Source organism: Exophiala spinifera (genome assembly GCF_000836115.1).
Source record: "Exophiala spinifera strain CBS 89968 unplaced genomic scaffold supercont1.6, whole genome shotgun sequence".
Taxonomy (NCBI): Eukaryota; Fungi; Ascomycota; class Eurotiomycetes; order Chaetothyriales; family Herpotrichiellaceae; genus Exophiala; species Exophiala spinifera.
In genome coordinates this window covers 189,285-216,123 of record NW_015622518.1, presented here as the reverse complement: position 1 = coordinate 216,123, position 26,839 = coordinate 189,285, and the positions used below count along the sequence as shown (strand labels likewise).

General features: G+C 52.5%; 11 protein-coding genes across 11 annotated transcripts; 7 read left to right on the top strand and 4 right to left on the bottom strand.

The window, feature by feature from the left end:
• Positions 1-889: 889 nt before the first annotated feature.
• Positions 890-4,624, top strand: PV08_07993 (uncharacterized protein; the record flags this gene model as incomplete). The annotated part of the gene is made up of 1 exon (XM_016382319.1): positions 890-4,624. The coding sequence occupies one exon, from the start codon at positions 890-892 to the stop codon at positions 4,622-4,624; it is 3,735 nt and encodes a 1,244-aa protein (XP_016233022.1).
• A 1,056-nt stretch (positions 4,625-5,680) lies between these two features.
• Positions 5,681-7,089, bottom strand: PV08_07992 (uncharacterized protein; the record flags this gene model as incomplete). The annotated part of the gene is made up of 2 exons (XM_016382318.1): positions 5,681-5,942; positions 6,029-7,089. The coding sequence occupies 2 exons, from the start codon at positions 7,087-7,089 to the stop codon at positions 5,681-5,683; spliced, it is 1,323 nt and encodes a 440-aa protein (XP_016233021.1).
• Positions 7,090-9,406: 2,317 nt separating this feature from the next.
• On the bottom strand, positions 9,407-10,718 carry PV08_07991 (uncharacterized protein; the record flags this gene model as incomplete). Its single annotated transcript, XM_016382317.1, has 2 exons — positions 9,407-9,821; positions 9,892-10,718. The coding sequence occupies 2 exons, from the start codon at positions 10,716-10,718 to the stop codon at positions 9,407-9,409; spliced, it is 1,242 nt and encodes a 413-aa protein (XP_016233020.1).
• Positions 10,719-12,546: 1,828 nt separating this feature from the next.
• Positions 12,547-15,039, top strand: PV08_07990 (uncharacterized protein; the record flags this gene model as incomplete). Its single annotated transcript, XM_016382316.1, has 1 exon — positions 12,547-15,039. The coding sequence occupies one exon, from the start codon at positions 12,547-12,549 to the stop codon at positions 15,037-15,039; it is 2,493 nt and encodes an 830-aa protein (XP_016233019.1).
• Positions 15,040-16,025: 986 nt separating this feature from the next.
• PV08_07989 (uncharacterized protein) lies at positions 16,026-18,370 on the bottom strand (the record flags this gene model as incomplete). Its single annotated transcript, XM_016382315.1, has 2 exons — positions 16,026-17,012; positions 17,063-18,370. The coding sequence occupies 2 exons, from the start codon at positions 18,368-18,370 to the stop codon at positions 16,026-16,028; spliced, it is 2,295 nt and encodes a 764-aa protein (XP_016233018.1).
• Positions 18,371-18,711: 341 nt separating this feature from the next.
• Positions 18,712-20,542, top strand: PV08_07988 (uncharacterized protein; the record flags this gene model as incomplete). The annotated part of the gene is made up of 2 exons (XM_016382314.1): positions 18,712-18,865; positions 18,921-20,542. The coding sequence occupies 2 exons, from the start codon at positions 18,712-18,714 to the stop codon at positions 20,540-20,542; spliced, it is 1,776 nt and encodes a 591-aa protein (XP_016233017.1).
• A 333-nt stretch (positions 20,543-20,875) lies between these two features.
• On the bottom strand, positions 20,876-21,223 carry PV08_07987 (uncharacterized protein; the record flags this gene model as incomplete). Its single annotated transcript, XM_016382313.1, has 1 exon — positions 20,876-21,223. One exon carries the CDS (start codon positions 21,221-21,223, stop codon positions 20,876-20,878), a length of 348 nt encoding a protein of 115 aa, XP_016233016.1.
• A 326-nt stretch (positions 21,224-21,549) lies between these two features.
• PV08_07986 (uncharacterized protein) lies at positions 21,550-22,371 on the top strand (the record flags this gene model as incomplete). Its single annotated transcript, XM_016382312.1, has 1 exon — positions 21,550-22,371. One exon carries the CDS (start codon positions 21,550-21,552, stop codon positions 22,369-22,371), a length of 822 nt encoding a protein of 273 aa, XP_016233015.1.
• A 389-nt stretch (positions 22,372-22,760) lies between these two features.
• On the top strand, positions 22,761-23,900 carry PV08_07985 (uncharacterized protein; the record flags this gene model as incomplete). The annotated part of the gene is made up of 2 exons (XM_016382311.1): positions 22,761-22,999; positions 23,096-23,900. The coding sequence occupies 2 exons, from the start codon at positions 22,761-22,763 to the stop codon at positions 23,898-23,900; spliced, it is 1,044 nt and encodes a 347-aa protein (XP_016233014.1).
• A 317-nt stretch (positions 23,901-24,217) lies between these two features.
• Positions 24,218-25,530, top strand: PV08_07984 (uncharacterized protein; the record flags this gene model as incomplete). The annotated part of the gene is made up of 3 exons (XM_016382310.1): positions 24,218-24,452; positions 24,506-24,583; positions 24,638-25,530. 3 exons carry the CDS (start codon positions 24,218-24,220, stop codon positions 25,528-25,530), a joined length of 1,206 nt encoding a protein of 401 aa, XP_016233013.1.
• A 566-nt stretch (positions 25,531-26,096) lies between these two features.
• Positions 26,097-26,834, top strand: PV08_07983 (uncharacterized protein; the record flags this gene model as incomplete). Its single annotated transcript, XM_016382309.1, has 2 exons — positions 26,097-26,516; positions 26,799-26,834. The coding sequence occupies 2 exons, from the start codon at positions 26,097-26,099 to the stop codon at positions 26,832-26,834; spliced, it is 456 nt and encodes a 151-aa protein (XP_016233012.1).
• Between the last annotated feature and the right edge of the window lie 5 nt (positions 26,835-26,839).

Below are 26,839 nucleotides of genomic sequence, written 5' to 3'. Positions count from 1 at the left end.
ACGTGTCTCCGTGTCAAGCTCCAATAGCTTAATGCCTGAATACTTTGGCCATTGCTCCGCATTGATCTCATACGCTTTAGAATGTACCATCTTCCCTGGCAACCACAGTCAAATGATGGTCAGGCCTGTCCAGATGCATTCTGCGAGAGCTGTCACTCTTGAGGGGATTTGAGTGTCATTAAGGTATTTGCGCTCATTGGTGTTATAATCTTGTAACAGTCGTCCAGTATGGCAGGTCAGATCCACAACGTGAGGAGTCAAACTTTATCGGCTCACTTCGCCTACTTCAGCGTGGTACATGGAGGAGGGAGAGCGCTTCGGAAATGGCCAGATTCTGTTCGGGGGCGTGTCGGATTTGTTCATCTTAGGCAGAAGTCAAGCGGGGTGGTAAGTTCTACATGCGTGAGAAAAGGAACAAGGACTCGGAGAGCGTGAAAGTGTGCCCAGCAAAGAGATCTAGGCGCTGAGAATTGCTTCACCACGAAGAAAGATTGGATGGCAAAAGGCATGGACTGATGGGTTTATGAATTGCGAAGTTGAATTGGGCTGTCGGGCTGGCTTTGAGGCAGAGAAAAGCACGATACGCGATTCGAGTATAACATGCCCAACGACCAAACAACCAACACGACCAACAAGGCGGCGAGAGCGTTGAGCCACAGTCCTGAGGCTGATGATGGCTTAGTCATTTAACTAGCCTCACTAGCCTCGTCTTGGCATTATACACCCCTGTCGCGCATTTCACGCGTCGGCAGCATCTTGCGATGCGATGCGGACAATCAAAACCAACCCAGCAGACTTTTGCCTCCCCTTCCACATGGGCCTCCCCCATGCACCTTCTCCATACTAACGAGCAATCAGAGCAGATGCTACTCGCACAGCAGATGCAACCATGCTCAATCTCTACACCGAGACCGCTTTCGAGGTGACGCCTGCGACACAAGCTTCAATCGTCAGTCTCCAAATCCCGAGAAAGAACGGCTCCTACAACAAGTCGAAGTTCTCGGTGAATCGCTCCTCCCACGCCGATGCCTCAACAAAGGATGAAAAGTCCTTTTCCGCTCATGTTCTCGCATCCCAAAGTTCGATTTACTTTCGACAATCAAAGTCCTACCCAAGAACGTTTCATTGGAAGGTGGTAAACAGCGGGAAGACCCTGGAGATCCAATGCGCCGATCTAGCTCGCAGTGAGAATGATTTGAAAGAGGCATATTACACCCTTAGATTTGAGCTACAAGACCCGATCATTCCTCGAGGTGTTGCATTTGCCGATCTTGAGACTGGCGATGACCTTCACGTTGTTGTATGCACGAACAAAAACGAATTATTTCACCTCCAACTTCCGACCAGCGCCTTCCGCGATGCCGATGTCCTTCGGAATGAGAACCTGGGCAACTGGTGCAGGCCCCTCGACAGTTCGTCCCTAGATATCAACGCTGTTCACCATGTCTGGGCTAGCAGCCCCCTCGAGTTGTTTTTGTCTTTTACAAGCGGCAAGATCCAGCGATCCACTCGACGCTCAGTAGACGGACATTGGAAACATGACATTTACGATGACAAGACTTGGGGTGCCTCGATACGAGGCATGGTCAGCCGCCGCGGCCTGCAAACTATCGAACACGGTGCGGCATCCCTGGATGCGAGGACGGCTCAGGCTATGGTCACTTCGCCAGATAGCAAGTTTCTGTTCACCGTGTGCTTAAATCACAGTCTGAGAGTCTGGAATCTGTTGGACGGAAAGATTGTTGCAACGAAAGATCTTCTCGATGCTGTTCGGGACCCGAACGATCGCACTCACCTCAACCCTGCCGAGGACGCATTCATTCAGATCTTCAAGCTGCCCCTTCAGAGGAACCCTGTTCTATTGACCTACACCCCTCAAGATGGGGGACAGTTCAAGTTCTGGGATCTCAAGGGTGGTGCTACCGAGAACCTCGTTGTGGAAGACCGATACCCCAATCAGCGTTTGAGTGCTCCTGACCCAGATCCTTCAGGAAACACCATTTGGTCGATGGTCGGCTTCAAACTTGACCCCATCTCGGACTTCCAACCCGCCCGACTGTGGGTTCTATGGCGAAATCACAACTACCATCAACTCTACCGCTGCACTTTTGACTTTGGAAATCTTGCGAGTTCGTGGAAAGCCAACTGGGTCAAATGTGCTGCGACGTCCTCCTCAAAAAATGTGCCGCCCGACTTGGTCCGAGGTGATCCAGAAGATCCTGCTTCAAAATGGCTGGATTTCTTTTTCTACCCTGGACGATACACGGACATGGTCCTCGAAACTTCTCTGTCTGTGTTTGAGGAGGCTACGACGGTCAAATTGACAGCTTCTCAAAAGGCGGGCACGATAAGACAACGAATGTGCAATATCGTAGCAGCAACGGTGGCTCTTCGGAAGTATGGAGATTCCGACCTCGACTTTGATCGTTTCATTACCGATACAGATGCTCAATGGCGGAACTTGTACCGTATTGCTGAAAACATTAACGAGAGTCGAAATGCTCCGTTAGCATTGGCGTACGATACGTTCTGCGACATGGTGTGGGTTCCAATGGCAGGAAAATGCTGTGCCATAAGGGAATGCAGTATCGTTGAATTGTTGCAGCAGAACGCAATCGAGGATATTCCCAATCTGGAGGATGTGGCTGCTCAAGCGTGGACTCATCGTAAGGTCAGCGCGGAAGATGGCGAGCCGTTCCAGAACCTTGCAATCTTGATGGCCGCAGCCAAAACCTTCCGGGAGAGCTTCGCCGCCGATCTAGACTGCGACCTGGCAGCCGCTATCGAGGAAGACATGTCTGTCGGGGAGGAATATGTTACGCCCACTAGGATATTTGAGATCTATGACAACATAGGTTTCAGCGAGGCTATCTCTAATGAAGTGTTCGAACAACTCGAAGCCAACCTTCAAGCGATTGGAGGTCTGTCGTCGTTGAACAATGAACTATTCCTGGGTGTTCTGGAACTCTTGGCTACGAAGACCAAGAGAGCAAAGACAGCTTTGAGGAACACAATATTTGGAAGCAATTTGTTTTCAGCAGGCATCCGCGATTACATCTCGTCTCAGCGTCAATTACTGACGGATCTCCTCGCCTTGGCCATTTTTGTTGAAGGAGAGCTAAACCAGGAGGAGGTCAAGATGACTTCATTTGATGCTTCGGAGCTGTTCCACCACATTTCCCCCTTACTCAAACTGTGTGAACGGAACTTATGGCTGGCAACCCGTTTTCGATACGTCCCCCTAGAAGTTCTCGGCACTGATGGGTTACCTAATTCTGCCCGTCGACCGTCTACGTCCAGTCAAGAAGACCAAAGACTCGTCAGCATATTTGAGGATACTCTGGGCAAGGCAGTCAGGCCACAGCCGGCCGTTGACAAGCCCCAGCTCTACTTGGTTACTGATCAGTTGATTGAGATCGATGACTGGGCGTCAGGAAAAGACACCATCGAAAGTGATGATGGTGTAGTGTACCTGTTGTGCGATCTTCTAAAGCAGGGCGAAATCGATATAGCCACAGACTTCATGAAGTTTCAACCCTCCACGCCTTGGGCGACTTATGTCAAGGGAAGACTGGCGTTGGCTAAAGGCGAGCTTCAAATGGCGGCAATCTGCTTCAAAAAAGCGTCATACGGACTTGCATGTGGCAAAGCGGTTGGACATCTTGTGGCCATGTCTGCCGGACTGTTGTCGATCATCGAAGCAGAATGTTTCAACAATGGAATGCCGCTCTATCTACAGCACATCTCCAATTTGTTCGAGGCTGCGCACGTGTATGATGCATCTGCCAAATTTGCGCATCTAGCTCTACAAGCCTTACAGCCTGACCAAAAGGAACCTGTGGCCAACTTCAAGACGGAAGTACTCTCTCGACTATTCAATGCAGAACTCAAGTCATTCCGAATTCAACGTGCATATGACGCACTGGCACAATTCACAGACCAAGCACTGCAGAGATCCTCTGTAGCCTTACTTGTTAACGCCATCTTGAACCCACGTTCCTCCATCTATAGTGGCCAAAGTGCAGTCGAGACGATACAATCGCTTCCATGGAACATGTATCCGAGTTTAGCGCGTCATGTCGACCAACACTTGACGGGCCTCGCGAAGAAGCAGACTTCAGCTGGGACTGGTTGGTCTACCACCGTTGGGGGCTTTGACTATCTTGGAATTCTATATGCAATACGCGTGGCTCAGAAAAACTATCGCGGTGCCGTGGCTGTTCTCTACGATCGCCTCAAGTTGGTACGTCGATCTGGCAAATTGAGACACGATCCCCAGGCGACCGTGTTGAGGCACGTACTACTGTCTCTTATCAACATGATGGCCTGTGTGGCTCCCGAAGAAGCGTATATCCTGGCGGATGTGGAACCTGAAAGCAGAGACCGACTTGCTCCGAAGCAAAACAAAGAGATCACAGAGACCAGCAAGAAGAGACGGCGCGTCATTGTCACGTTGGAGGATCTACGAAAGGAATATCAACAGATTCTGGATAGGTGCAGCAGAATCGAGCGTGGAGATTTTGATTTCGAGGTTGACGGTGAGACCGACGATGATGAGGAGGTGCTTGCCGACCATTCACGGCTCAATCTTTCTTCCCACGCAGGGGACGCCATGGAATTTTGAGTAGTGTCAGGTTAGGACGGCGGGCAGTTAATTATTCCAATCTGCGAGCGACGCCACGGTTTGCGTGTTGAATGAATGCATGTGGCGTACCACAAAATGATATCCAAATTAGCGATGGAGTTCTCTGGTCCAACAAGCTATGTAGGTAGAGACGAAGCAGTCAATCAATCAGTCAGTCGACATGTCCAAAAGCCAAACAGAGGTACCATGATCTCGTATCACCGCCTTGGATTTCGTCAAGCAGACGCATGAGACCCGCAACCTTTGTCGATGTTGGCACAATAGCGGAACAACACTTCCTCTTCAAGCCCAGGACTGCCACAGGTACAGAGAGACAGATAGAGGTATATCTTTGCCTAGTACTCTACTGCTCGGTTAGATTCCTCGGTGACTGACTACTACCCGTCACTCATCATGGCCTAGTTAGAACTCCTTTGGTCTCATTCACGGAATACAGATTTTACTCGGTGCCTCACTATTGCCTTTGTCCAGTCTATTTTTTTCTACCTCTTCCCTCTCTTGTGACGAATTGACTATGAGCATCTAGGTAGTTAGGAGCCCCGATCCTGCATCAAGACGACATGCCAGTTGTAGGTGTAGGTGAGTCCGACTATCAAACTGTACAGAGTAGATACATACTCCTGTCGAGGTACGGCATTCAAACAATGTACGTTGCTCGTGATCCTTACCCTCCATATACATGCAGGAGTACCTCCCTCCAGTACGAGTACCAACTTTCCAAGTGCCAGCAAGCCCATGAGGGGCCATGTATGATACCTATTGAGCAAGTACCTGTATCTGTACCTGATCGTCATCTTGATCGATCAAGTAGCGCGCTCTTGACATTTCAAATACTCCGTACTCCGTCCTTGCTATGCTGTATCTATCGTGTCGACGTCGTATCGTACGAATATGTGCAATTATACCAATACCGTACCCTGCATTGCACCGTGCCGTGTGCTGTGTCCTCCTGTGACGAGGGAATAAGCGATCGAGCCGGTGGCGGCGGTAGCGGCAGCGGCAACAATAGAAATAATGGGCCACACCTCCTCTCAACTACAGCCTCGAAGCCCCGATAAGCTCCTTCATCTCCCACCTCGGATAATCTGCGAAGCCCGAAGGATCGGGCCTCTCTCGATCCCAGGCCCACTTCTCCGTGAGCTCGGGAGACAGCGTCCCCTCCAGCATCTGGACTATGTACTTGCCGAGCACGGGGAAGAACTTCCAGCCGTGGAAGTTGCCGCACGTCGCGACGTACAAGCCCTTTGCGGCGGCGTGGGGGGAGATGATGAAGTCGGAGCTGGTGGTGAAAGCGTCCCTATCGTCGAAGATCAGAGAGAGAGAAATGGAGAGAAAGAGATAGAGAGTATGTGTATGTGTGTGGGTGTCGGCTTAGGTACTTACCAGCAAATTCGATGTTTCTCCATCTTCCACTTCGCTCCATTCTTGCCGTAAAAGACGTGGTTGGCATGGTTGATGTCCTCCTTCAGGCGTCCCGAGACCTTCCACTGGGCGTAGTCGGGCTCGGGCGGCGGCGCAGACAGCACTCGACCAGGCAGGACTTCTCGGTTGTTTCTGAAGATGGTCTGTCCCCACCACTTGAGCTCCCTGTCCTTGGTGGGCGGCAGGCTGCCGATGAAGGGCCCTTGCTCGGCCGTGTACCCTTGCACGCCGACGGGCATCGAGGCGAAGCGCGCGTAGGTCTCGTCGTCGGCGAGCGTCGTCATGCCCGTCGTGATGCCGCCGGCCACGATGCGCTTGCCGGCGGAGAGATCCTCGTGTCCGCTGCTCGCCGCGCTCAGCTCGAGCAGTTTCGGCGTGTACGCGCCCGTGCACAGCAGGACGTGCGACGCCGTGAGCACGTCGCCCTGGGTCGTCCTGACGCCGGTACAGCGTCGTTGGCCCTGGCCGTCGGTGCCCAGGAGCACCGTCTGCACCTCGCCCGTCACGTACTTGACGCCCAGCTTGAGGGCCTCCTTGGTCACGGCGATCAGGCAGTCGCCGGCCGCCGCCCAGCCGCTCGTTTTGTTGACCAGCACCTCCTTGACGCCCGTGTAGTCGGCGTCCTCGAACAGGCCGCCGTACAGCTTCCGCGCCTCGTCGACGGGCACCGCGGCCAGGTCGGCCCGCCGCCCGAGCTTCTTGTAGTTGTCCACCACGTCCCGCGCGTAGTCGTCCCGGCACATCCAGTAGATGCCCGTCTGGTGGAAGTACGGCTTCCACAGCGCCTCGGTCTGGAACACGTCCTGCGCCTCGAGCGCCAGCCGGCAGTAGACGATGTCGTCGTAGTCGGCCCGCACCACCTTGTTCCAGTCCCACGACGCCGCCACGCGGGATGAGGCGTCGTACGCGTCCCGGTCAATGATGGTTACTGATGCATCCGGGTATTTCTTGATCAGATGGTATGCCGTTGACACCCCGAACACGCCTGCACCGACGATGAGGTATGACTTGTCGCCTGCCATGGTTGGGGCTGTGACGGCGGCGGTGACGGTGTGATTTTTTCAATTATCTATAATAGCTTTGGACAGTGTTGGTCTCTTTTCGGGTTTTGGGCAAAGGAACAAAAAAAAACACAGGTGCGAGGTAGAATAAATTATGTAAAGAGTAACGAAATCTGGTCACCACCACCAAACGACGTGCCTGTAGATGCCTGGTTGGTTTGTGCTCTCAATCCAAGAGAGACGTGTTCATGTGGTGTTTTATTGGCATGGATTGAATTATGTAGTACTGTGTGTATGGACTATGGATTATGGATCTGGATCTGGATCTGGAGGCCCGTCTCATGCTCAGTGAAAGTATGCCATTCTCGGAAACGACAACAGACGTACGCACGGTGGGTAACAGACTAGTTGGCAACCTACTACGCTCCACGGACGGATCCGTGGTTAAGCATACTGTACAGCTGTTTTCAGTTCAGGGGGTGCGTGGTGTGTCACTCGTACGAGGAGGAATCACACACCCAGTGCTCCCAGTTCATTCATATAACATTGCCGGTGCTGGTTTCAATCCGTACAGAGTGCAGAATGTATAGCAGACAAAGGCACACACTCAGATTTGATGACTACGATAACTCCCTCCCTGCATACCTACCAGCTCGTAGAGACTCTTCCTTCGCAACTCACCCAACTCATTCGCTGGGATGGATGTGCCTACCGGGATCCGTACTCACTCGTACATGGTGGCCAGAGCTTCTTGGGCGCTGGCGGAAAAACCGGGTCATTGCGGGGAACGCGATAGACGGTCATTATACCCGGATTCAGACAACGCATCCTGGTCTCCTAGTATCTTGTTGATACTCCGAACGACTCGGTAGTTGCGTGCTACCATCGTAGCTTTCCTCTGATGACAGCCAGTCGCTCGAGTTCACCCGCCCACTTATCTTTCACAGTTCTCCAGACTCCCGACACAGGGCGTATGCCTTATCAAGACACATTGTTTCGGCGAGGACCCCCCTTCGTTTTTGACTTTGGGTGGCTGAGATCATCAGTTACTTACCCGAGACCGACCAGCCAGCCCCTCCTTGTCCCCATCGTATGTCACAAGGCGGCTGTTGACGATTCTCCAATGTTTGTTGTAGCCTCGTCCAGAAGTGAACCTACCTGCATCCGAACCCATTTTTGGGCTTATAGTGACTGGGCAGACAAACTGCAGTTGGTTGCAAGGGCTGATTTGATCTTCCAGGCCCGATTTCTCACTTGGGACAAGTAACATCGTAATATCCGCAACCTCACCTGATCTATCAATCCATGTGCCCTGACGTGGCAGCGTGTAATCATTCTTGATAACAGTCCGGGTTGACTGACTGACTGGTCGGATGATTGGCTTGCTTACCGCGCGAGCTTATCACGATCAGTCCGTGAGACTCGCTCAGACCAATGATTTATGTCCACAACGTGCATCATCTTCGTCTTCTTTATCATCATGGTTGCGTCAAGTATCTTCGGCTCCGTAGTAGCTGCGTCAAAGCGAAGCGACCGTCCTCGTTGGATCGCACTCGGGAAATTCTGAAGATACCGAAGCCTTCTTCTCGTTGATAGAAGGCGCCGGGGGGGCTAGCACTATGCATCTCTAGGCCAGAAGAACAAAATTCCAGGCGGACTCGTACCTCAGGGAGGCGCAAGCTCGGCGGTTTACCAGATTCAGGCGGTCGTGTTCGTAGGTGCTTGTAGCCATTCTCCAATCGATACGGTGCTTTGGTCGGGCTGCGGTGTTCTACAGCGCTAGTAGAATTCAACATACTCGTTTGTTCAACGGCACCCGTGAGAGCGAGAGGTGTATGTATAATTACTGTCGCTGGGTCAAGTACTTTGCAATTCTTGCTGTCGAATGTAGTCGCTAGGCAAGAGTCCGTGGTTCTCGATGGTAATTGCTGCGTGGGTTCATCGAGATCATTGTTGCTTTCTTACATGCGGCGAGAGCAAGGCAATGTTGTCGCTTCTGGCAGTCGCAGTGGTTTCATTGCAGAAGAGCTTTTGTCGCTTTTTGGAGCCAATCGGTGGCCTCTTAAGTCTGAATACATCACGCATCATTGATTGCGCATAGAAGAAAAGTCGATACTTGATGGGATGAGCCAAGGCCTCTCTCTTTTTCTCTCTGTCTTGATCGTTGTATAATAGATGATAGAAAAAAGATTCTGCAGGTGTCGTTGGTAATAGAATCCCCAAAACCTATGGCTATGCATTAAAACAAGTGCCAAATGACACCTTCGAAAGTTTGGTCGTCTCGTCAACGTCGGAAAAAACAAACCTATACCGTGCAATTTCGCTCCAGGGAAAGAATTTACCAAACCAGGCCTTCCTGGTTGGTGGAACAGGCAAGACCAGAGCAGAAGTCGATGTCCTTCTTGGTCACCAGAGCACTGGTGGGGAGATTCTGGCGGGCAGGCCAGATCTCGGTTCTGGCAGCTTGCTCGCGCTTGTGATGTTCCGTCACAGCTTCGCGGACAAGCTTCTGGAAGTAAAGAGGACCTTTTTCCATGACGGGATGCATCTCGCCGTTCACGAACACACCTGTGTTGATGTTCTTCTGTGCTGCGTCGCACAGAACCTTGTCTTCCGACATGATGCGCTTGTAAATGTTGTTGATCAGCTGGAAATCTTCCTCGGACGAGTTCTTGTTGCGGAACACCTCGTATCGGACAAGAGTCCTGTTGGGTCCGCGAGGGACAAAGCGCTGCGTGAAGAAGAAATGAGGTCTGTAATCCATCACGTCGCCGTTAGTTAATCGTTCATACAGCTAAATGGAGTTGCTGTTCTTGTACTTACGAAACATTAAATGAGGCATTAGGCCAAAAGTACGTGGCGCAGACAGTCAATCCTCTCTCTCTCTGCTCGGCTGTCGTGGCGCCGTTGTGCTGAATCCACGCACGTTGCACATTGACACTGTAGGATGCGAGGTCTGCAACGGTGGGGATATCGGGATGAGTTGTTTTGCAGTGATAGCATTCGTTGTAGTTGTCGGCTGCTATCTTCCAGTTGTATGCGGCGTCAATCTCCCAGACGTGATCGAATTCGTATTGGTCCCACTGGAACTGTCGAAGCCGTTCTTGAGAGTCGGCACCCCCGAGATCTTCTTCCCACGGCACCTCGGGCTTCTCCTTGCCATCGAGATTGATCCAGATGAAGCCGTTGATGTCAATGTGCACGTGAATGGTGAAGAGACCGTTCTGGGTCTTGTCGAAGCTTGGGAGGTCCTGGTATCCGGGAGCTTTGGCGAGCTTGCCGTCGAGTCCGTACGACCATCCATGGTATCTGCAGCTGAAGATCTTTGACGTGCCCTTCTCCTCGTCGACGACGGGGTAGGCACGATGTCTGCAGACGTTGTGAAAGGCGTTGATATTTCCATGGCGGTCTTTAGAGATGATAATATTGAAGCCAGCAATCTCATAACGCAGCCAGTCACCAGCTTGCTTCAGTCTGTTTTGATGTGTGGTGAGGAGCCATCGTCTCGAAAAGATGGCTCGTCTTTCGAGCTGGTACATCTCCTCGGAAGTGTACCATGGTGCAGGCAGGGCTCGGACGGAGCTCTTCTCGTCTTCAGCAGCAGCAGCACTGCCGCCAAAGCCCAGGTAGTTCAGGAGTGCCGGGGCCATATTCATCAAGATAGAGAGTAATGAGGGAGTATGGTAATCAGCTGACAAGGGACTGTTCCAACAGCTATGATGTCTGACCTGATGTTGACGGTAAGCTTGTTAGATATATCGTACCACAATGCGTTTATCCCTTGGCTCTTATCAGCTTGATGGCCATCCGTCAAGCCCCATGGGGCAATCAATTCCATAGAAGCAGATAAGGGCCTGTCGAGCGACGAGTACACCAAGCTCGACGCGCCAGCACCGTCTCCGAATAGTGCAGCGATGCCGCCACAGCGTTATTCATAGTGGGGTCCGTTCTGGGTTTCGTGTCCGAGTGACGATGCAGTGGCCTTTGACCTGAAGTGGCCAAAGTTCACATCAATTCAAACTCAGACCTTAACCTAGCACGGAGATGCCATCCATAGCATTGCAGAAGACATTCTGGCTCCGACGAATTGCGGGCTGAGGTCTCGGATCACACCCTCAGCGCCTAGATTAGCCTCCAGTAGCTTGTTTTCCAGAGATCACTGATCAGAACCCACAATCTCATACTCAGACCCAGGTGATGATTCAGACCCTTTGTTGTCATCAAGGATTCGCACAGCCGGCTTGTCCCATGTTGCATTGATAAGACGTGTCACCAATCATCATAGAGTAGGCAGGTTTGTGAGGCCTAGAACAATATTGTTTGTTCGGGCCTGTGCCCTACAGCAATCATCAGCACTGCGAGAGTTGAGATAGCGTCGGCTATTGGGGATAAACCCAAACTCTGATTCAGTATGGCTGTCTGGCGCGGTGTAGAATGAAGCCACGGCAGCCCAGGCTCGACCAGCGAGTGCCCCTCCACACAGTCCCAGGGGAAATAGAGTGTCGGTCGTACTGTGCGGCGAGGTCAGCCAGCACCATCAGAGTTTCCTCTTGTTAGTCAACAAGTTTCACGGCATCGGCTGATCTGGTCCCCAACACCACTGGGGGCACCATGTGGCCTGTTGTCTGCTCTTCTTCACAGGGTTCGGCCACAGTTGCTTCACGGAACGGAGCTCCTCGCGGGTTAGCATGATATCAAACCGCGTCAGGAAATCGGGCCGGATGGAGGGTGTCGCAGTGTGCGATAAGACTTGGGAACAACCATGGCACATGTGATGGAAGAGGAGAAACGTTAAGTGCCTAAAAGGGGATTATTTTCCATACTCATACTCCCCGGCGCCACTTGACAATGACGTTGGCTTTAGCATTCGCAGAACCCTTGCAATTGAGACTGAGCTGTGGGTCCACGCAGAAACTGGCGGTAGATTATCAGGGACCAGGGTATACCAGACGGGGAGCCAGGGCAGCGTGAGTGTTCCTTCTGAGCAGTGAGCTCGGAACATGGCGCCCAGGAGAGGAGCAGAAAGATTCAGAAGGGGGTTTGGAAAGTTGCGACTTGCAAGTGTCCTCCGTGCACCCCCCTAGCACTAGCCCTGGGCACATCACCCTCCACCCAAGCCAGGGCCCATGATCTTCCTTATCTCGCGCCCTTCATGCCAGATGGAACCCATGTCGATTCTGGGTGCGCTAATCCATTTCTTAATGTTAAGCCACGATTCGTTGCGGGGTCTTGACGCCTTCTCGATGAACTGGGTACTGACTGTGCTCGTACGACTACGGTATGCAGATACACACTAGCAACAGGAAAGGCTTCTAGATCCATACGACCATGGACCACTGGCGGGAGCTGGAAGTCCCGAAGTGTCTTGCTCTGTGTTCTCTTTATAGCCTGCCAATTCATCTGCCCCTGACACACATGAATCTACAAAATTCTTGAGGAGTGGTTTGTACCCTAATTACCCTACCTTTGAAGAAACCTATGGCAGCCCTCAACAAACGCGTCGTAATTATCGGCGCTGGTATTGTCGGAGCCAACCTCGCCGACGAGCTGGTCTCGCGAGGATGGACCGACATCACCGTCGTCGAGCAAGGCCCTCTGAACATGCCTGGTGGCTCGACCTCGCATGCCCCCGGCTTGGTCTTTCAGACAAATCCGTCAAAGAGCATGACGCTGTTCGCGCGCTACACCGTCGACAAGCTGCTGTCTCTGGACTGCTTCAACCAAGTCGGAGGTCTTGAGATTGCCACCACAAACGAACGGATGGAGGAGCTCAAGCGGAAGCAAGGCTATGCCTACTCATGGGGCGTTGACGCTCGACTAATCGACGCCGATGAGTGCCTCAGATTATATCCGCATCTGAATCGCGACAAGGTACTTGGCGGCCTGTATATTCCCAGCGACGGGTTAGCATTGGCCGCTCGAGCCGTTCAGGTCCTCATCGAACGGACGCAAAAGGCCGGCGTTCGATATCGTGATCTCACCGAAGTTACAGGCATCCAACAAGCCCACGGGCACGTCACAGGCGTGACAACTAAGACCGGCACAATCCCAGCTGATATAGTGGTTTCATGTGCCGGATTCTGGGGCGTTGAAGTTGGAGCCATGGTCGGCTTGACGATACCTCTGGTCCCGCTGGCTCATCAATACGTGAAGACAACCAAAGTCCCAGCCCAGGCTGGTCGTGTACCTCAACCGAACGGAGCAGTTTTGCCCATTCTACGATATCAGGACCAAGACTTGTACTACCGCGAGCATGGAGAGCAGTATGGTATTGGGTACTACGGACATCGTCCAATGCCTGTTGTTGCCGCATCGTTGGGCGCTACCCCTAAGCGTGTCGACGAGAAGAACATGCCGTCCAGACTGGAGTTCACACCAAAGGACTTTGAGCCAGCGTGGAAACATTCTCAAGAGATCTTACCTGCTCTGCAGCAGACCGAAATTGCCGACGGATTCAATGGCATCTTCTCCTTTACACCGGATGGCGGCTCGCTGGTGGGAGAGGCACCAATGTTAGACGGCTTCTGGGTCGCCGAAGCAGTTTGGGTAACGCACTCTGCGGGCGTGGCGAGAGCAGTTGCTGAAGTCTTGACAACGGGCAAGTCTCAAATCGATCTGACAGACTGTGAACTCTCAAGATTCGACGAAGCACAGCTCACCCATGCGTATATCCAAGAAACATCGCAACAGAACTTTGTCGAGGTCTACGACATCATCCATCCCCTCGCCCCTAAGCTGTCTCCACGCAACCTGCGAGTCAGTCCATTTTACCCCCGCCAGTCCGAACTGGGGGCCTATTTTCTGGAATCAGGCGCTTGGGAACGTCCATTCTGGTATGCCACGAATGCCGCCTTGCTTAAAACTCTGCCAAAGGAATGGCAGCCGGTTGAGCGAGACGCATGGTCTTCCCAGCACTATTCGCCCATTGCCGCAGTTGAAGCATGGAAGACGAGAACAGCCGTGGCTTTGTACGACATGACACCTCTGCGTCGACTAGAAGTATCGGGACCTGGAGCGGTTGAGTTGTTGCAGCGGATGACCACGACCGACGTCTCGAAAGCTCCTGGGTCTGTGAGTTATTCGTTGCTTCTTACCGAGCATGGCGGCGTTCGAAGCGAGCTCACCGTGGCAAGGGTCGAGGAAGAGTTATTCCAGATTGCTTGCAACACTCCCGTAGACCTGGCCTATCTCAGCCGAGAAGCCAAGAGACTGTCTCAGAAGAGTCCTTCTCAATGGACACAGGTGCGAGACATTACTGGCGCTACTTGTGGCGTAGGCCTCTGGGGTCCACGTGCCTCCGATGTGATCAGTAAGGTCACTGCGGACGAATTCAAGAGCCTCCGGTACTCCTGCTGCAAAAAAGTCAACGTTGGCGGCATCCCTGTCACCGCAATCCGACTGTCATATGTTGGAGAGCCTGGCTGGGAGCTTTGGACCAGCGCTGAATATGGGTTGGCACTTTGGGATCTCCTCTGGAAGGCCGGTCAGCCCCATGGGCTGGTTGCGGCCGGACGCACCGCTTTCAATGCTTTGCGCATGGAGAAGGGATTCCGCTTCTTTGGCACCGACATGACAACCGAACACAACCCATATGAAGCTGGCCTCGGCTTCGCAGTTGATCCATATAAAAAAGGGTATGTTGGCCATGCCGCTATCGAAGGCCTTTCCAAGACACCTTCTCGACGATTGCGCTGTCTCACGGTCGACGACGGCCGGTCGGTGGTGATGGGCAAGGAGCCAGTTTTCCTCAACGGCAGAGCATGCGGCTATGTGACGAGCGCAGCCTTCGGGTATACAGTCCGCAAGCCTATCGCGTATGCTTGGCTACCCAGCGATGTCAGAGACGGCGCAACTGTTGACGTCGAGTACTTTGGAAACCGGATAAAGGCTACCGTAACGCCTGAACCGCTATACGATCCCCAAATGAGCCGCTTGAAAAATCTGAAATCTGCTCCCTCTGCAAAATTGTAGGAGCAAACCACGATTTTACGAAACACCATGATGACAATGGTGGCCGGACGCAGAGGTCCAATGGCCGAGATGCGTACAAGTCATTGACGCTGAAGATGCAACAGCCCGTCGTCAGAAACGGAGGCATAGAGGTAATGAGCATGATTTGGTGTTTGAAGTATCTTAAATGTTTTTTTCTTTTTGACATGCGAGCAAGATCGGACATACTACAGTCAGCAATTTCGGAATATGAACGGCCGTCATATTCACCAATATTACAAAGACGAAACAATGGAGTGAGTTATCAAGATCATCGTCTAATGACAGCGGTGATTTTCACTTTTCTCTGAGAGGTGCGATCTTATCTTGAGTAGATCATCATGTGAATAAGAGATCCAGAAGCGACAACGCAGCCAAAAGCGACAACCGCCTCATGCAGCAATCCGAAAAACGGTTCTGTACTGCCATTGCGCCACTGGCCGCGCTGCCAGCAGCTTGGAGACCTTTATTGACGACATACCACGGCATTCAACGACAAGGCTTAGTGTATTGTACGCGTCACGTCAAGGACAAAAATTTCTGTAGGTATAAAACATCGCCACGACAAGGCAGCACATGGCCATCAGATAACACAGCGCATATGCTGCCAAAGAGATGAATTGAATAAAACGCCAGAAAACAACAGTAGACGGCCGGAAAGGCATCATACGCACCTGCTACCGATATGATGTCGGGGTTGAGACACGACAAGGTGAAAGAGTGCTGCAATTGATAATTAGAACCAGTAAGTGGACGCTACATACCGAGGAAACCAAAGTTTTGGAAGAAATCGCAGCTCGAATCCAAGCAGATTATCTGCCCAACAGCATCTGGGGTCGAATAGGAACAGATTTCGGCCCTTTCCACTGGGTTTCCCTTCAGCTCAAGCTTGAGATTATGGCCACCGCGGAGAAGGATGATGCCACGGTAGACTGACCTTGTTGAAACCACATCCGTCCGCAGCAAGTCTAGTCTTCTTCTATCTCTCCCTCCTCGCTGCCGGAGTGCACGCCACTCGGCTCGGCCTCTTGTTCTGCCTTGACAGGCTCGGGTGTTTTGCTCTTAGCTTTGTCTCGAGGGGTAACAGTCTCACGTCGAGACCGTTTCGCACTTCGACGGCCACTTTCGACGCTTTCGGCATCGCTACCGTCGCCTCGCCGCCGTCTTCGCTCACTTCCAGCCACACTTCTGGATTCCTCGCCATAGTTCAATTCGTCTCGACTGCTACGAGGATCCGCCCGGGACCGATACAGGCGCTCTCTTTCCTCCTCGCGATCGCGCCGTTCGCGTTCATAGGTGCTCATGTGACGAGGGGGTGGAGTGCGGTCACGGTCGAGACGGCCGTGCCTTTCATCCCTTTCGCGCCTGTCACGCTCACGGTAAGATGAGGGAGGCGGACTCAAACCTAGAGAGCTAGTCTTGCGATACTGTTTCTCCCTGGCAGCCATGGCCTTGCGGCGGTCGGCTTCATAGGCGTCCGGTTCAGGTGATTTCGACAGTCGTCCATGTCTGACTTCCCCGCGATGGCCGTTGCGACGGTCACGATCTTCTTCACGTCTTGAGTGTCTGCGCTCCCGGTCCCTCTCTATATCTTCTTCCTTTTCTTTCAGGCGCTTGATAACCTTCTCATACGCAGCCTTCCGCAAGTCATCGCTCTCGAGCGCTTGATATTCAGCAGTCTTTTCCACCCGAGGCTTGACTATCTCCCAGCTATCGTTGATGCGAACGGGAGGGTCAAGGTGTTTGATTCGCGAGCGGAGGGCATCGACCGCGTGACGTTGATGACGACCAGCAGCGTGCTTTTCGTCCTCACTTCGCTTGATAACCTTTTCATGTAAACGCTGGAATATGAGCTCAAGAGCGTCTCGGTCGATATTGGCTGTCCTGCGATCAGTATGCATGATATCAAGAAACTCGTCGAAGGAAGTCTTTGGTGTAACTTCATAGCGCTTGTCCTGCGTGTCGTTAGCATGCCGACGCCAAAGTGGACAAACGAAGAGCTTACCTCCAAAACATCATAGACATCATTTCTTCGCCCACGAAGAGCTCGTTCCTCTTCTTCGAGGATATCCCAAAACAAGTCCAACGGTGTTGACCCTGCCTGCCCCAGCATTGCAACATACCTGGGGTCGTCCTCAATTGATGGCAGTATGTTCATCCATTTTGTGCCGGCCTTGATCTTGCCTTGGCTTCGCAAGCTCTGTAGTAGTTCAATGAATTTATCCCGGTTTTGTCGTTCGCGCCGAGCTTGGCTGGCTTTCTGCTGTTGACGCGCATCATTGAAACTTCTTTCCAGTGATTTGATATGATTTTCAAAGACCGTCAAGACATCTGACTTACTCAGAAGTTTATATCTCTCATCGATTTTGATTCTTTCGTTCTGCTCGAGTATTTCCTGTGCCTGAGACCACCTGGTGTATGGCTCCAGGTCGAGAGCCTTGAGTATGGCTACGAGGTCATCCAGCGCAGACTTTCGGTTCGCAGCTTGGCGCTCGAGATGCTGTTTCTTGAGCTCGACAATGTATTCCTCGAACAACTGCTTGCGCTCTTCTTCGCTGTCGGTAGATCGAAAAACAGTTTCTCCTGCAATGATAGGCCGAATTGTCTTCCACCGGCTGTAATGCTTAATCTCTGGATGCGTTCTCAACATGTTGCTGAAATCTGTGCGTAGCTTAGCCAGTCTCTCCTTGGCCTTTTCTCGTTCTTGTTGCCGAACCTCGACTGCAAATTTCTCAAATGCTGCCTTTCTGTCCTTGGGGTCTTTCAACGCTCGATATTGAGGATCCTTGATAGTCGCTTTCATCGTCTGCTCCCATGTCCAATCAGGCTGAACATTGGCACGGCGCAGCAATTTCATAAAGGCTGCTTCTGCCTCCTCGAAACTAGAATAATCTGGCACCACCTCTTTTGTGATTGGCAGTTGGATGCCGTCATTTCGCGCTCTTAAATCAAACGGCGTGCTGATGTCGCGAGAGGCTGAGTAGGAGGTAAGCGCAGTGCTGCCGCCTGCGACGAAGGCTGGAGGGGGCTGCGCTGGTTTGGGAGGAAGCTGAGCAGAATTGAGTGCCTCTCGGTATTCCGCAGGCATCTCCCAAACAGTCTGCTTCGACTCGGGATTGTAGTAATACTTCCGGCCTTCGGGGGTGGAATATTCCTTCCATGGCTGAGACGCGAGAGCCTTCTCTAGGGGCGTCATGATTTCGATCGGTTTCGTCCATGTCGTCTCCTTCGTTACTGCATTGTAGTAGTAGGTACGGCCATCAGGAGCACGCGCCTCCTGCCACTGCGCAGGTGTCGGTGGAAGGTTGTTCATAGTCGCAGGTCAGTGTGCCCAGTGTCACTTCTACACGCGTGCATCAGACGATGAGATCTTGTGGTTTCATAGGAAACACGCAACTGAGAGACGAGAGTGATTGCAAGGCTCTGGGCCGGAGAAGTGAAAATCGGTATTTGCTTACATAAGTAACGGTCGCTTGGCGGGACGCAGCAAGTGCACCGAGGACAGATACAAAGTACAGACCTCCTGATCGGTGAACTACTCTCCTGACTATACTGTACAATGGCAATGTCCTGATATCCATGTCGGAATTGGTCCTTTGTCAGGCCCAATGAGCTGAAACGCGGCATAGAATCGCTCATGGTGTTTCGCGCGCCATGGACCCAGAGGCTTTAAAAGCATCTTTGCTGGATGTTGTCGTGCCACAAGACACCACCACAGATCTTGCTGAGTTGCTGGAAACCTACTCAGAGACGACAAATGATACGGGTCGCCTGGTTACCATCAAGGAAAGAGACACCTTGTTCTTCGGTGAGCAGCCCCAAGGGTGCCGTTCTTGAATGTCGTCTTACTCATGGCAGACTAGATGAAAAGCTGAGGACACTCGCAATCCTCCAAGTGCCTCATTGCGACGAAGATGTGTTGAAGGCTTTCCTGGCGCGTCTGTCATACAAAGTCGACGCCTGGGCTCTCGATGAGTCCATTAGCAATGAACCGCCAGCCACCCCATCGACACCAGCCAGGGACCTCGTCTCCTCGTATGAAGGCATCCAGGAAAGCGAACCTTTAGTTCTCGCCAGTCAATCAAGCGACAATGCTCGAATATTGACTTTGATATGGGAAATTCAGATGCCCCTGAATAGGCCTAGATTCCGCCTTCCTCAGCCAAGCATTGTGTTCATCCCCTCGGCCACAATAAGTCCTCAGCAGCAGGACGAGAATCGGAAAGATGACGACCTCACCCCCTTTCAACCGCTCGAAGCCAACATCCTGGAGCCGATGCGATTCATTCCAGGCTTCCAACAACATCCTCCTTACCTAGCCGCTTCGAGGCTCGAGAGAGTACTTCCACTTACTGCACCACACAAGTCACGGCTTCACATCCAGCACGTTCCATCCCGACGTTACAGGGCTGTCCCGGCAGCCGTGGCCCGCATTCGATATAACAGAATCAATGCACTCTCACCTGTGCCGACTAACATGGCTCTCCTAGACATCGAGATAGTTCCTTTCGTACAGATCGATGCCACGGTGGAGGTCGTCGAACTTGCACTCAAAAGTGGCCGCGTGGAACCAATCATGGTGGACTTTTTACCGATACAGTGCCATTCTGGAGACTGCATCACCATTATCCATAAACTCCAACAGGGTTTGAGTACCAGCGATTCACCCGGGACATCTCTTGTAAATCCCAACATCGATATCCTGTCCATCAGGGTTCGACTATCTGTGCATTCAAGTGAAGAATGCCGTCCAACGATTAACATGGAGTGGACGACGCATGTGGATTTCAGCCAAGCCTTGAATCCCTCGTTTGGCCCTCCTTCACAGCCAATCCAGAGACCTAACCGACCAACAAGTTTACCTACCGTAACTAGCAATGACAATTCGTTACCGCCAATCGATAATGCGTTGAGCCTCCGACCAGCCTCGGATGTCCTGGCGAGAAGTGGCCTGTCTATCTCTTTTACTGCTCCTGAGGGTGCGGTTGAGGTAGGCGTGCCATTCAGCTGGAAAGTCATAGTCGTCAACAACTCTTTGAAAGTCGCAAAAATCACCATTATACCTTTGCCTCGAATGCAGAGACAGACGACTCAAGCACAGTCAATGGCAAAACGACACGCCCCAAAGTCATCTACGGCATCCTTCCATCCGAGCGAGAGACGGCATACACAAAATGAAGACGGCGTGGACATTGCACAGGCAATTGTGGATGAAAACGTGGTTTATGCTATGCATCATTCAAACACGGTTCCTCCGGAGACTGACCTTATGGCTTTGACGGCCGAGCTGAGGGTCGGCCCCCTTGGCCCAGGACAGTGCCATGAAAGCGAGATACAGATGGTAGCTTTCGACACTGGGTCGTTGAGAGTTGACGCCATGAGGATCGTGAATCTGATCCGAGAGGCCGAACAAGGCACTGCCACTCCAGGTGTATTGGTTGACATCAAGGACTTACCTACAGTCCTCGCCACGAAGTCGGCCTGAGACCAGTGTTTCAGCGTTGCACATATTGCTGCCGCGGGCGAATGTGCATGGATTTCGACCTCTCTAGATCTAAGCGGATTTCGTTACGGATACGAATCCGATGGTTTATTCTAGTTTTCGGAGAAGTACCCACTGGGGCTGTACTGGCATCCGACCTTTTCGCCGAGCATCGATGTACAAACCCAAGTGAAAGACCGCCCCGTGCCTGCTCCGTTCTAGGCAGCGAATTAAGATCGACTCTATTGCCAAGGTGATCGAACTGCTCGGTCATCCTAGAAACTTCCGCCATGAGCATACCTATCACATTCTCTGACCTTTCCAACAGGAACAAAGCTACACCACGCCCATCTCCACCCTCTTCTTCTCCGTCGTCTCGTCGCTCTCCATCGCCACCCTCAACAACACATCGCCATGGCAATTCTTGGGCTTACACCAACACCCCAGTACCTTCCCCGGTAGTTCTCTCTTGGCGCGCTCCACCAGCCCGCGCTGCTCGGGTGATAGAAGCCACTTCTCGTACGCGCCGATGACTTGGGCGCGCTCGACAGGGTCGTCGACGTCGTTCAGCACGAAGGGGTTGCCGTAGATACAGGCTTCGGGAGCTACATTGGAGGGGCCGTCGGGAACGTGCCGTCCGATGTAGACCTCGAAGGGCGAGGTTTTCCAGTTGACGACAGACATGGCGGTTGATGGTCGAAAAAGGGAAGGGGGTTGATGTTAGAGTTTGGTGCTTGGAACAGTGAAGCTATGGGATTTTGAGATTCCGTGTAAGATGGAGGGGGCTTTTTAGGTACTAGAGGAGAGCATAGCCCGAGCTAATCCGTTTGCAGCAATTATTATATCTATACCTTTTCCGAATACGACGCGAAGAACGGATGGATTGAGCACTGCCTCGCTATGCTTCGCTCCAAAGCCACATAAAGAGGCTGGCCGAAGGCAGCCCAGATTCAATTGTCAAGTCGCACAATTTCATTCTTCTCATCAAGCAATCAGTCTTGTTTCTCGTCATGGGTTTATCTCCAGATAACTACGATTCAAAATCCTTATCCGACGATACCTCCGACCTCTCTCTTCCGGACAAGGAAACGTTATGGGCCACTGCTAAACATCCCAATCTAGCCATTCCCGTCCGTAGGTCTAAAGAGGCGCTCTCTTCGTATGAGAGTATTACAGTTCAGCCCGAAAGAACACTTTACATAGCGGCCAAGGGTATCGGTCTGCTCAGATTGCCGACGCCTTCTCCAGATCTTGAGATACCTATTTACTACAACGACGGAACACTGGCATATCAATCGATCAGGGGCAAAAGCTGCTCTGGCAACTCCGTCCTCCGTCACCCGACGTTGGGTGATCTGGTCAGCACAACTTACTTTTTCGGTCCGAACCGGGAACCCATCATCACCGTTCTTCAAGACCCCGACCAGCGTCCTTGTGCAAAAGGCACCTTGGAGATACACGGCAAATGGACCTCCCGTGCGGTGACATTCTCAATGCCAGACGGCTGTCTGTACGAATGGAGCTATGCACAGAAAAGAGACTCGCAGAGGAAGAAAGTCAATCTTCTGACGCTCTCTGTGAAAGAGTCTCCTAGACACAACGACGGAACTGCGGGAACGGTTATTGCACAATTGATGCGGAGCGACGAAGTCCGGACTCCTGGGTCGTCGAGATGCAGTGCAGGCAACGGGGGTCAGCTTGTGCTGGACAAGGACGCTGACCGATACCTCGACGAGTCCTTGATCGTGGCGACGTGTATCATGATGTTGAAGAAAGAGATAGACAGGAGGCGGTTTGCTCAGTTCGTGAGTCTGGGAATGGTTGTTACCTGAAAGCGGCGCAGCGCTGAATAGGTAGACTATGAATAATGTGAGATTGGACAGCCTTTCCCAGAACGAGTCAGATGTTTCTTCTAGTGGAGTTGGACACGATGTGAGATAAATACCACAGTAGAAAACAGTGATATTCCTGTATCTTGTAGGATACAACAGTGAGTTTCTATCGCCGTCTTCACCTGCTGCACACGAACTGGCACATGCCGCCTGCGTCAAAGCCTCAAAAATGGCCGTCATTTGAACCAAAAATTGTCCCAGTCGCAGTTTCGTGATTGAGGGCCCGACAACACGATCCTTGCGCCAGAACATTTTGCGCCGTCAGTAACAGCGACGCTCTGGCCTTTTGCGGCGCTCGGGGTGATACCATGGGTTGAAAGTCTCTCACCATGTCACGAAAGCGACGTAATACATCTTCTCCCGAGCCTGATGACCTTCCCTCCCCGAAACGCCAGGACTCGAGAGACGGTCGCAATGACTGGGACGACTCGGACGAGGACCTTGACGAGACTCCCCATGTCGGCGAATATACTGGGCAAGTCGGGGCATTCCCAGGCTTAGGTGGCGAGGACGACGAACTCTTCTATGGCCCGGCTGCGGATGGAATCGACTACCTCCGTATGGTTCGGTATGTTGTCCATATTCTACTGCGTCCTCTATCTCGCTGAGACTATGGATGTCAGCTTTGCCTTGTCCTGGACACGCACTAATTGCGAGGTACCAGGTCCGAAGCCAAAGGCGTTCCTCACATCTTGGCGGCGCCGAAAGAGAAGCTAGCAGATATACATACAGTAGCCGAAGAAGGGGGATATTACTACGATGGAGCATACACTGGCGTCACAAAGGCTTCCGTCGCCAGCCCAACGGCGTTTCCTAGAGCTCAGCAGTACTATTACGACTCGTTGCTTACTCAATTCCGATTAGTGCAAGCCACGATGCGGTGCACCCCTCCATTATCCAGCATTGAGGAATTGGCTTCTTCACAGTTCATTTCTTTTCCAGCCTCAACTCGGAAGGCCCGTTCACAATGGGATGCTCATATGCGAGCATGCGACCCTCACCCCGTTCAGGTTGCGTGTTTCGATGCGGAGACAGTTCTAGAGTTGGTGAAGTTTCTTCGAATGAGATTAAATCATTTCCTGTTCAGCAAGGATGGATCTCTGACTGGCCGGATTGGAGCTTGGGCTTGGGCGATATTGGGGAAGTGCAGAGATCGAGGAGAGTTGTCTAGTGATGACATTGGCGAGCTTCGAGCACTGGCACAGAGAGCACTGCAAATTCTCCAGAAACAGGTGGACGGAGCAGCTCTTGATGAGTCTCTCTGGTCTGAGGATGGCGATGCTCATGAGGAAGTAACCCAAGGGCCGGATGATGAGATTCGCACTGTAGAAGCAGGCGGAAGCTCACACATGGACGGTCTGACCAAGATGACCTTGGACATGATCGTTACCGTTGTGGGCGAAGTCTACGGCCAGCGAGACCTGTTGGACCTACGCACGAACTGGGACGAGGCGTCTGGGGTGGTTTGAAACCCGACTGGCATGCGAAGAATGTAGGTAGTCAGGGTGTCTTGATATATCCAGGCCGATGTCACACAACTGCGGTTCTGTACCTCATGTATCCAATCTTTCTACCTCTCGACGACTTGGATGCTGCTTTGGTACAGGCGGCAAACATCTCGCCCAAGTCCAGTGGCCACGCTGGTTGAACAGGAAATACCATTAACTGGTAGAGTATGATACTATCTGTCTACCTGGTTCTTCATGACCGCGTCCTGCACTACACTTGACCAATCCCACCAAGTCGATTGCGCAGTGACACGAATTCGCCATCCCCGTCCTCCACCATGTTTGCTCAATCGAGCATCCATCTCGTCCTCCATCTCGTCCTCCCTGCAGCCCTCGTCCTCCACGCCATGGCGGGCTTCAATCCAGACATCTCCAACGGCACCTGCTACTACAACAGTGGAAGCGAGGCGCCATCGAGGTTTATCCCGTGCGGGAATGCGGCCATCAGACACAAGTCTTGTTGCGAGAGCAGTGATATGTGCCTCTCGTCGCATGCTTGCTACAACGCTCAATGTGAGGAGAACCTTGAACATATCACTGCAGCCTTGTGTCCTGACAGTCAAAAGATGGAGTTACCTATCTGGCCGGTTGTACTGATCCAGACTACGAAGACGAAGCGTGCCCCGTAAAGGGAGACTTCTCAGGTTGGTCGTGTCCTGCCATTGAAATCGCTAGCGGTCTCTGATAAATCATCACAGATCAAACCTGGGCAGGCCTCGTTTACTGCAACGGCACCTCTGAGCAATGGGTCGCCTGCGAAGACAGCGGAAGCACCGTCACTACCCCGTCGCCCTGCGCGTGTCCTTCGGCTTTGGAATCGAGAACAGTCGCCTTCGCCGATGCGTCTGTTCTCAACAACATCATGTCTCTACCGGCGTCGCTGCAGATGAGTGTGACTTGGAAAGATGTGGCAGCGTACGCGTCTGAACATGCACTCACCTCGGTCCCATCGGCAGTAAGCGCATCTTCTTCTTCCAAAGTCTCAGCAACAACCCTACTGCCTCCGGTGTCTGCTAGCGCGTCGAGGACCGGTCAGTCTTCGAACGTGGTTTCGTCGTCGATGATGACAACAACAACAACAACAACAACAACAACCACAAACAACTCGACGGCGATACTTTTCCCGACAAACGACCCAAAAGTGACGAATGCTGGTCTCGATACAGGTGGAAAGATTGGAATAGCCTTGGGGTCAGCGGCAGGTGCCATCTTTCTGCTCGTCCTCCTCAGCTTCGCGCTACTTAGATTCAGGAGGCGGAGACAAGAGCAAAAGGAGGCAGAGCCATCCACACCGTCTGCGAATGCGCATGCGAATGCGATTGACTTGACCCGTCCGCAATCAACTTCAGCCAATACCGACCTGGACATGCGAAGCCCGGCGTGGTCCGGCCACAAGTCTGAATTGGCGGCTGACGAAACGACAAGTACCATGTCGCCGACACCAGCATATTCCGAATTCACCCGTCCACGACCTCAAAGTGCTGAGGTTCAAGGAAGCCCAGGTCGATTATCGACCACGGCCCGGCCAACGTGTGACGGAGGGTTTACGGTGCCTGGTCGCAAAGGGACGTATTACGAGATGGACGGTTGAGCGAACCCCCAGAATGCAATGGAGAGATTTGTCTCTGCCCTGACTAGTTTCAGAGTTTCAGTGTTGAAAAAGGGAAAAAAAAGAAATGGAATTGAAGTGATTGAAAGATGGGAATTGGCCTCAGCCTCGTCGTGCAGCATCCGTTCCCACTTCTTCTTCTTCTTCTTCTTCATCCATCCATCGGGCCTCGGATAATGTACTCTCTATCGTGCTCCCCTCCAATCCTTGGTCACCGGCTTCTTTTTTTTCCCCGCATCGCAGACTCCATCGCTTGCTCTGCTTTGTGATCCCGATGACGGTTTGAAAAAAAGAAATCGCAGAACGAAGTAAGTATTCTTTTGATGCGCCTCTCGTCCACGTCCTCGCCTTCTCTGTGCGTACGTTTGAAATACACCTACCCCTACCCGCACAGGTACCGGCAACCCAGTCAAGTTTTCAGTGTTTGGGACCCATTAGATCGGCACCGCAGCGTCTCTACCGAGTACACTCGTGCCGGGGGCAGGAAGTCTATATCGTCCAGTATCAGTAGCAGCAATAACACCAGCGCCAACGGCATCAAGAGAGAAATGTCACCGTCGACATACACCGGCGCCACTCCGGCCGACGTCCAAGTCGACCCGCGCATCGTGCCGTTCTTCGAGACCTTCTACGCCGTGTCCGACGACCCGTCGGCGCACGAAGCCTACGCCCAGTCCTTCCTCCCGGACGCCGACTTCACCATGGGCGCCAAGAAGACAAAGGGCTACGACGGCATCCTCGCACTCCGCCACGGCCTGTGGTCCGGACCCATCAAGACCCGCAAGCACACCCTCACCAAGATCTTCCCCTTCGGCAGCGGCGGCGGCGGCGGCGGCGAACTCATGCTGTACGGCTCCGTCGACTACGGCCTCAAGAACGGCAAGGACGTGACCTGCGAGTGGGCCGCGAGGGCCGTCATGGCCGAGTACGAGGGCGCTCTGAGGTTCAAGTTGTACCAGGTTTACGTGGTATGTTCCTCTACTCTCATCCAACTACCCCCGTTTACTGGGCTCTGCCCCTTCTTTCTTCTTGCTCTTTTCTTCTCTACGCTCTACTTTTTCCTGTGCTCTGATTCTTCTCTACCGCTGTTGTCTCTTCCCTTCTCTTCTCCTCTAGTTTCTTTCCCCTGGTGTTGGTCGCCCCTCGCTACGATGGCGGTTTGCGTCCGACAAAACCCACACGTGCATTAAATTCCCCTAGTTCTTCCTTGTGGAAGGAACACATCACGCTAATGTGCGAGACATCATTAGGACTCGACGCCTGTTGCGAATGCGATCAAGGACTAGTTCGG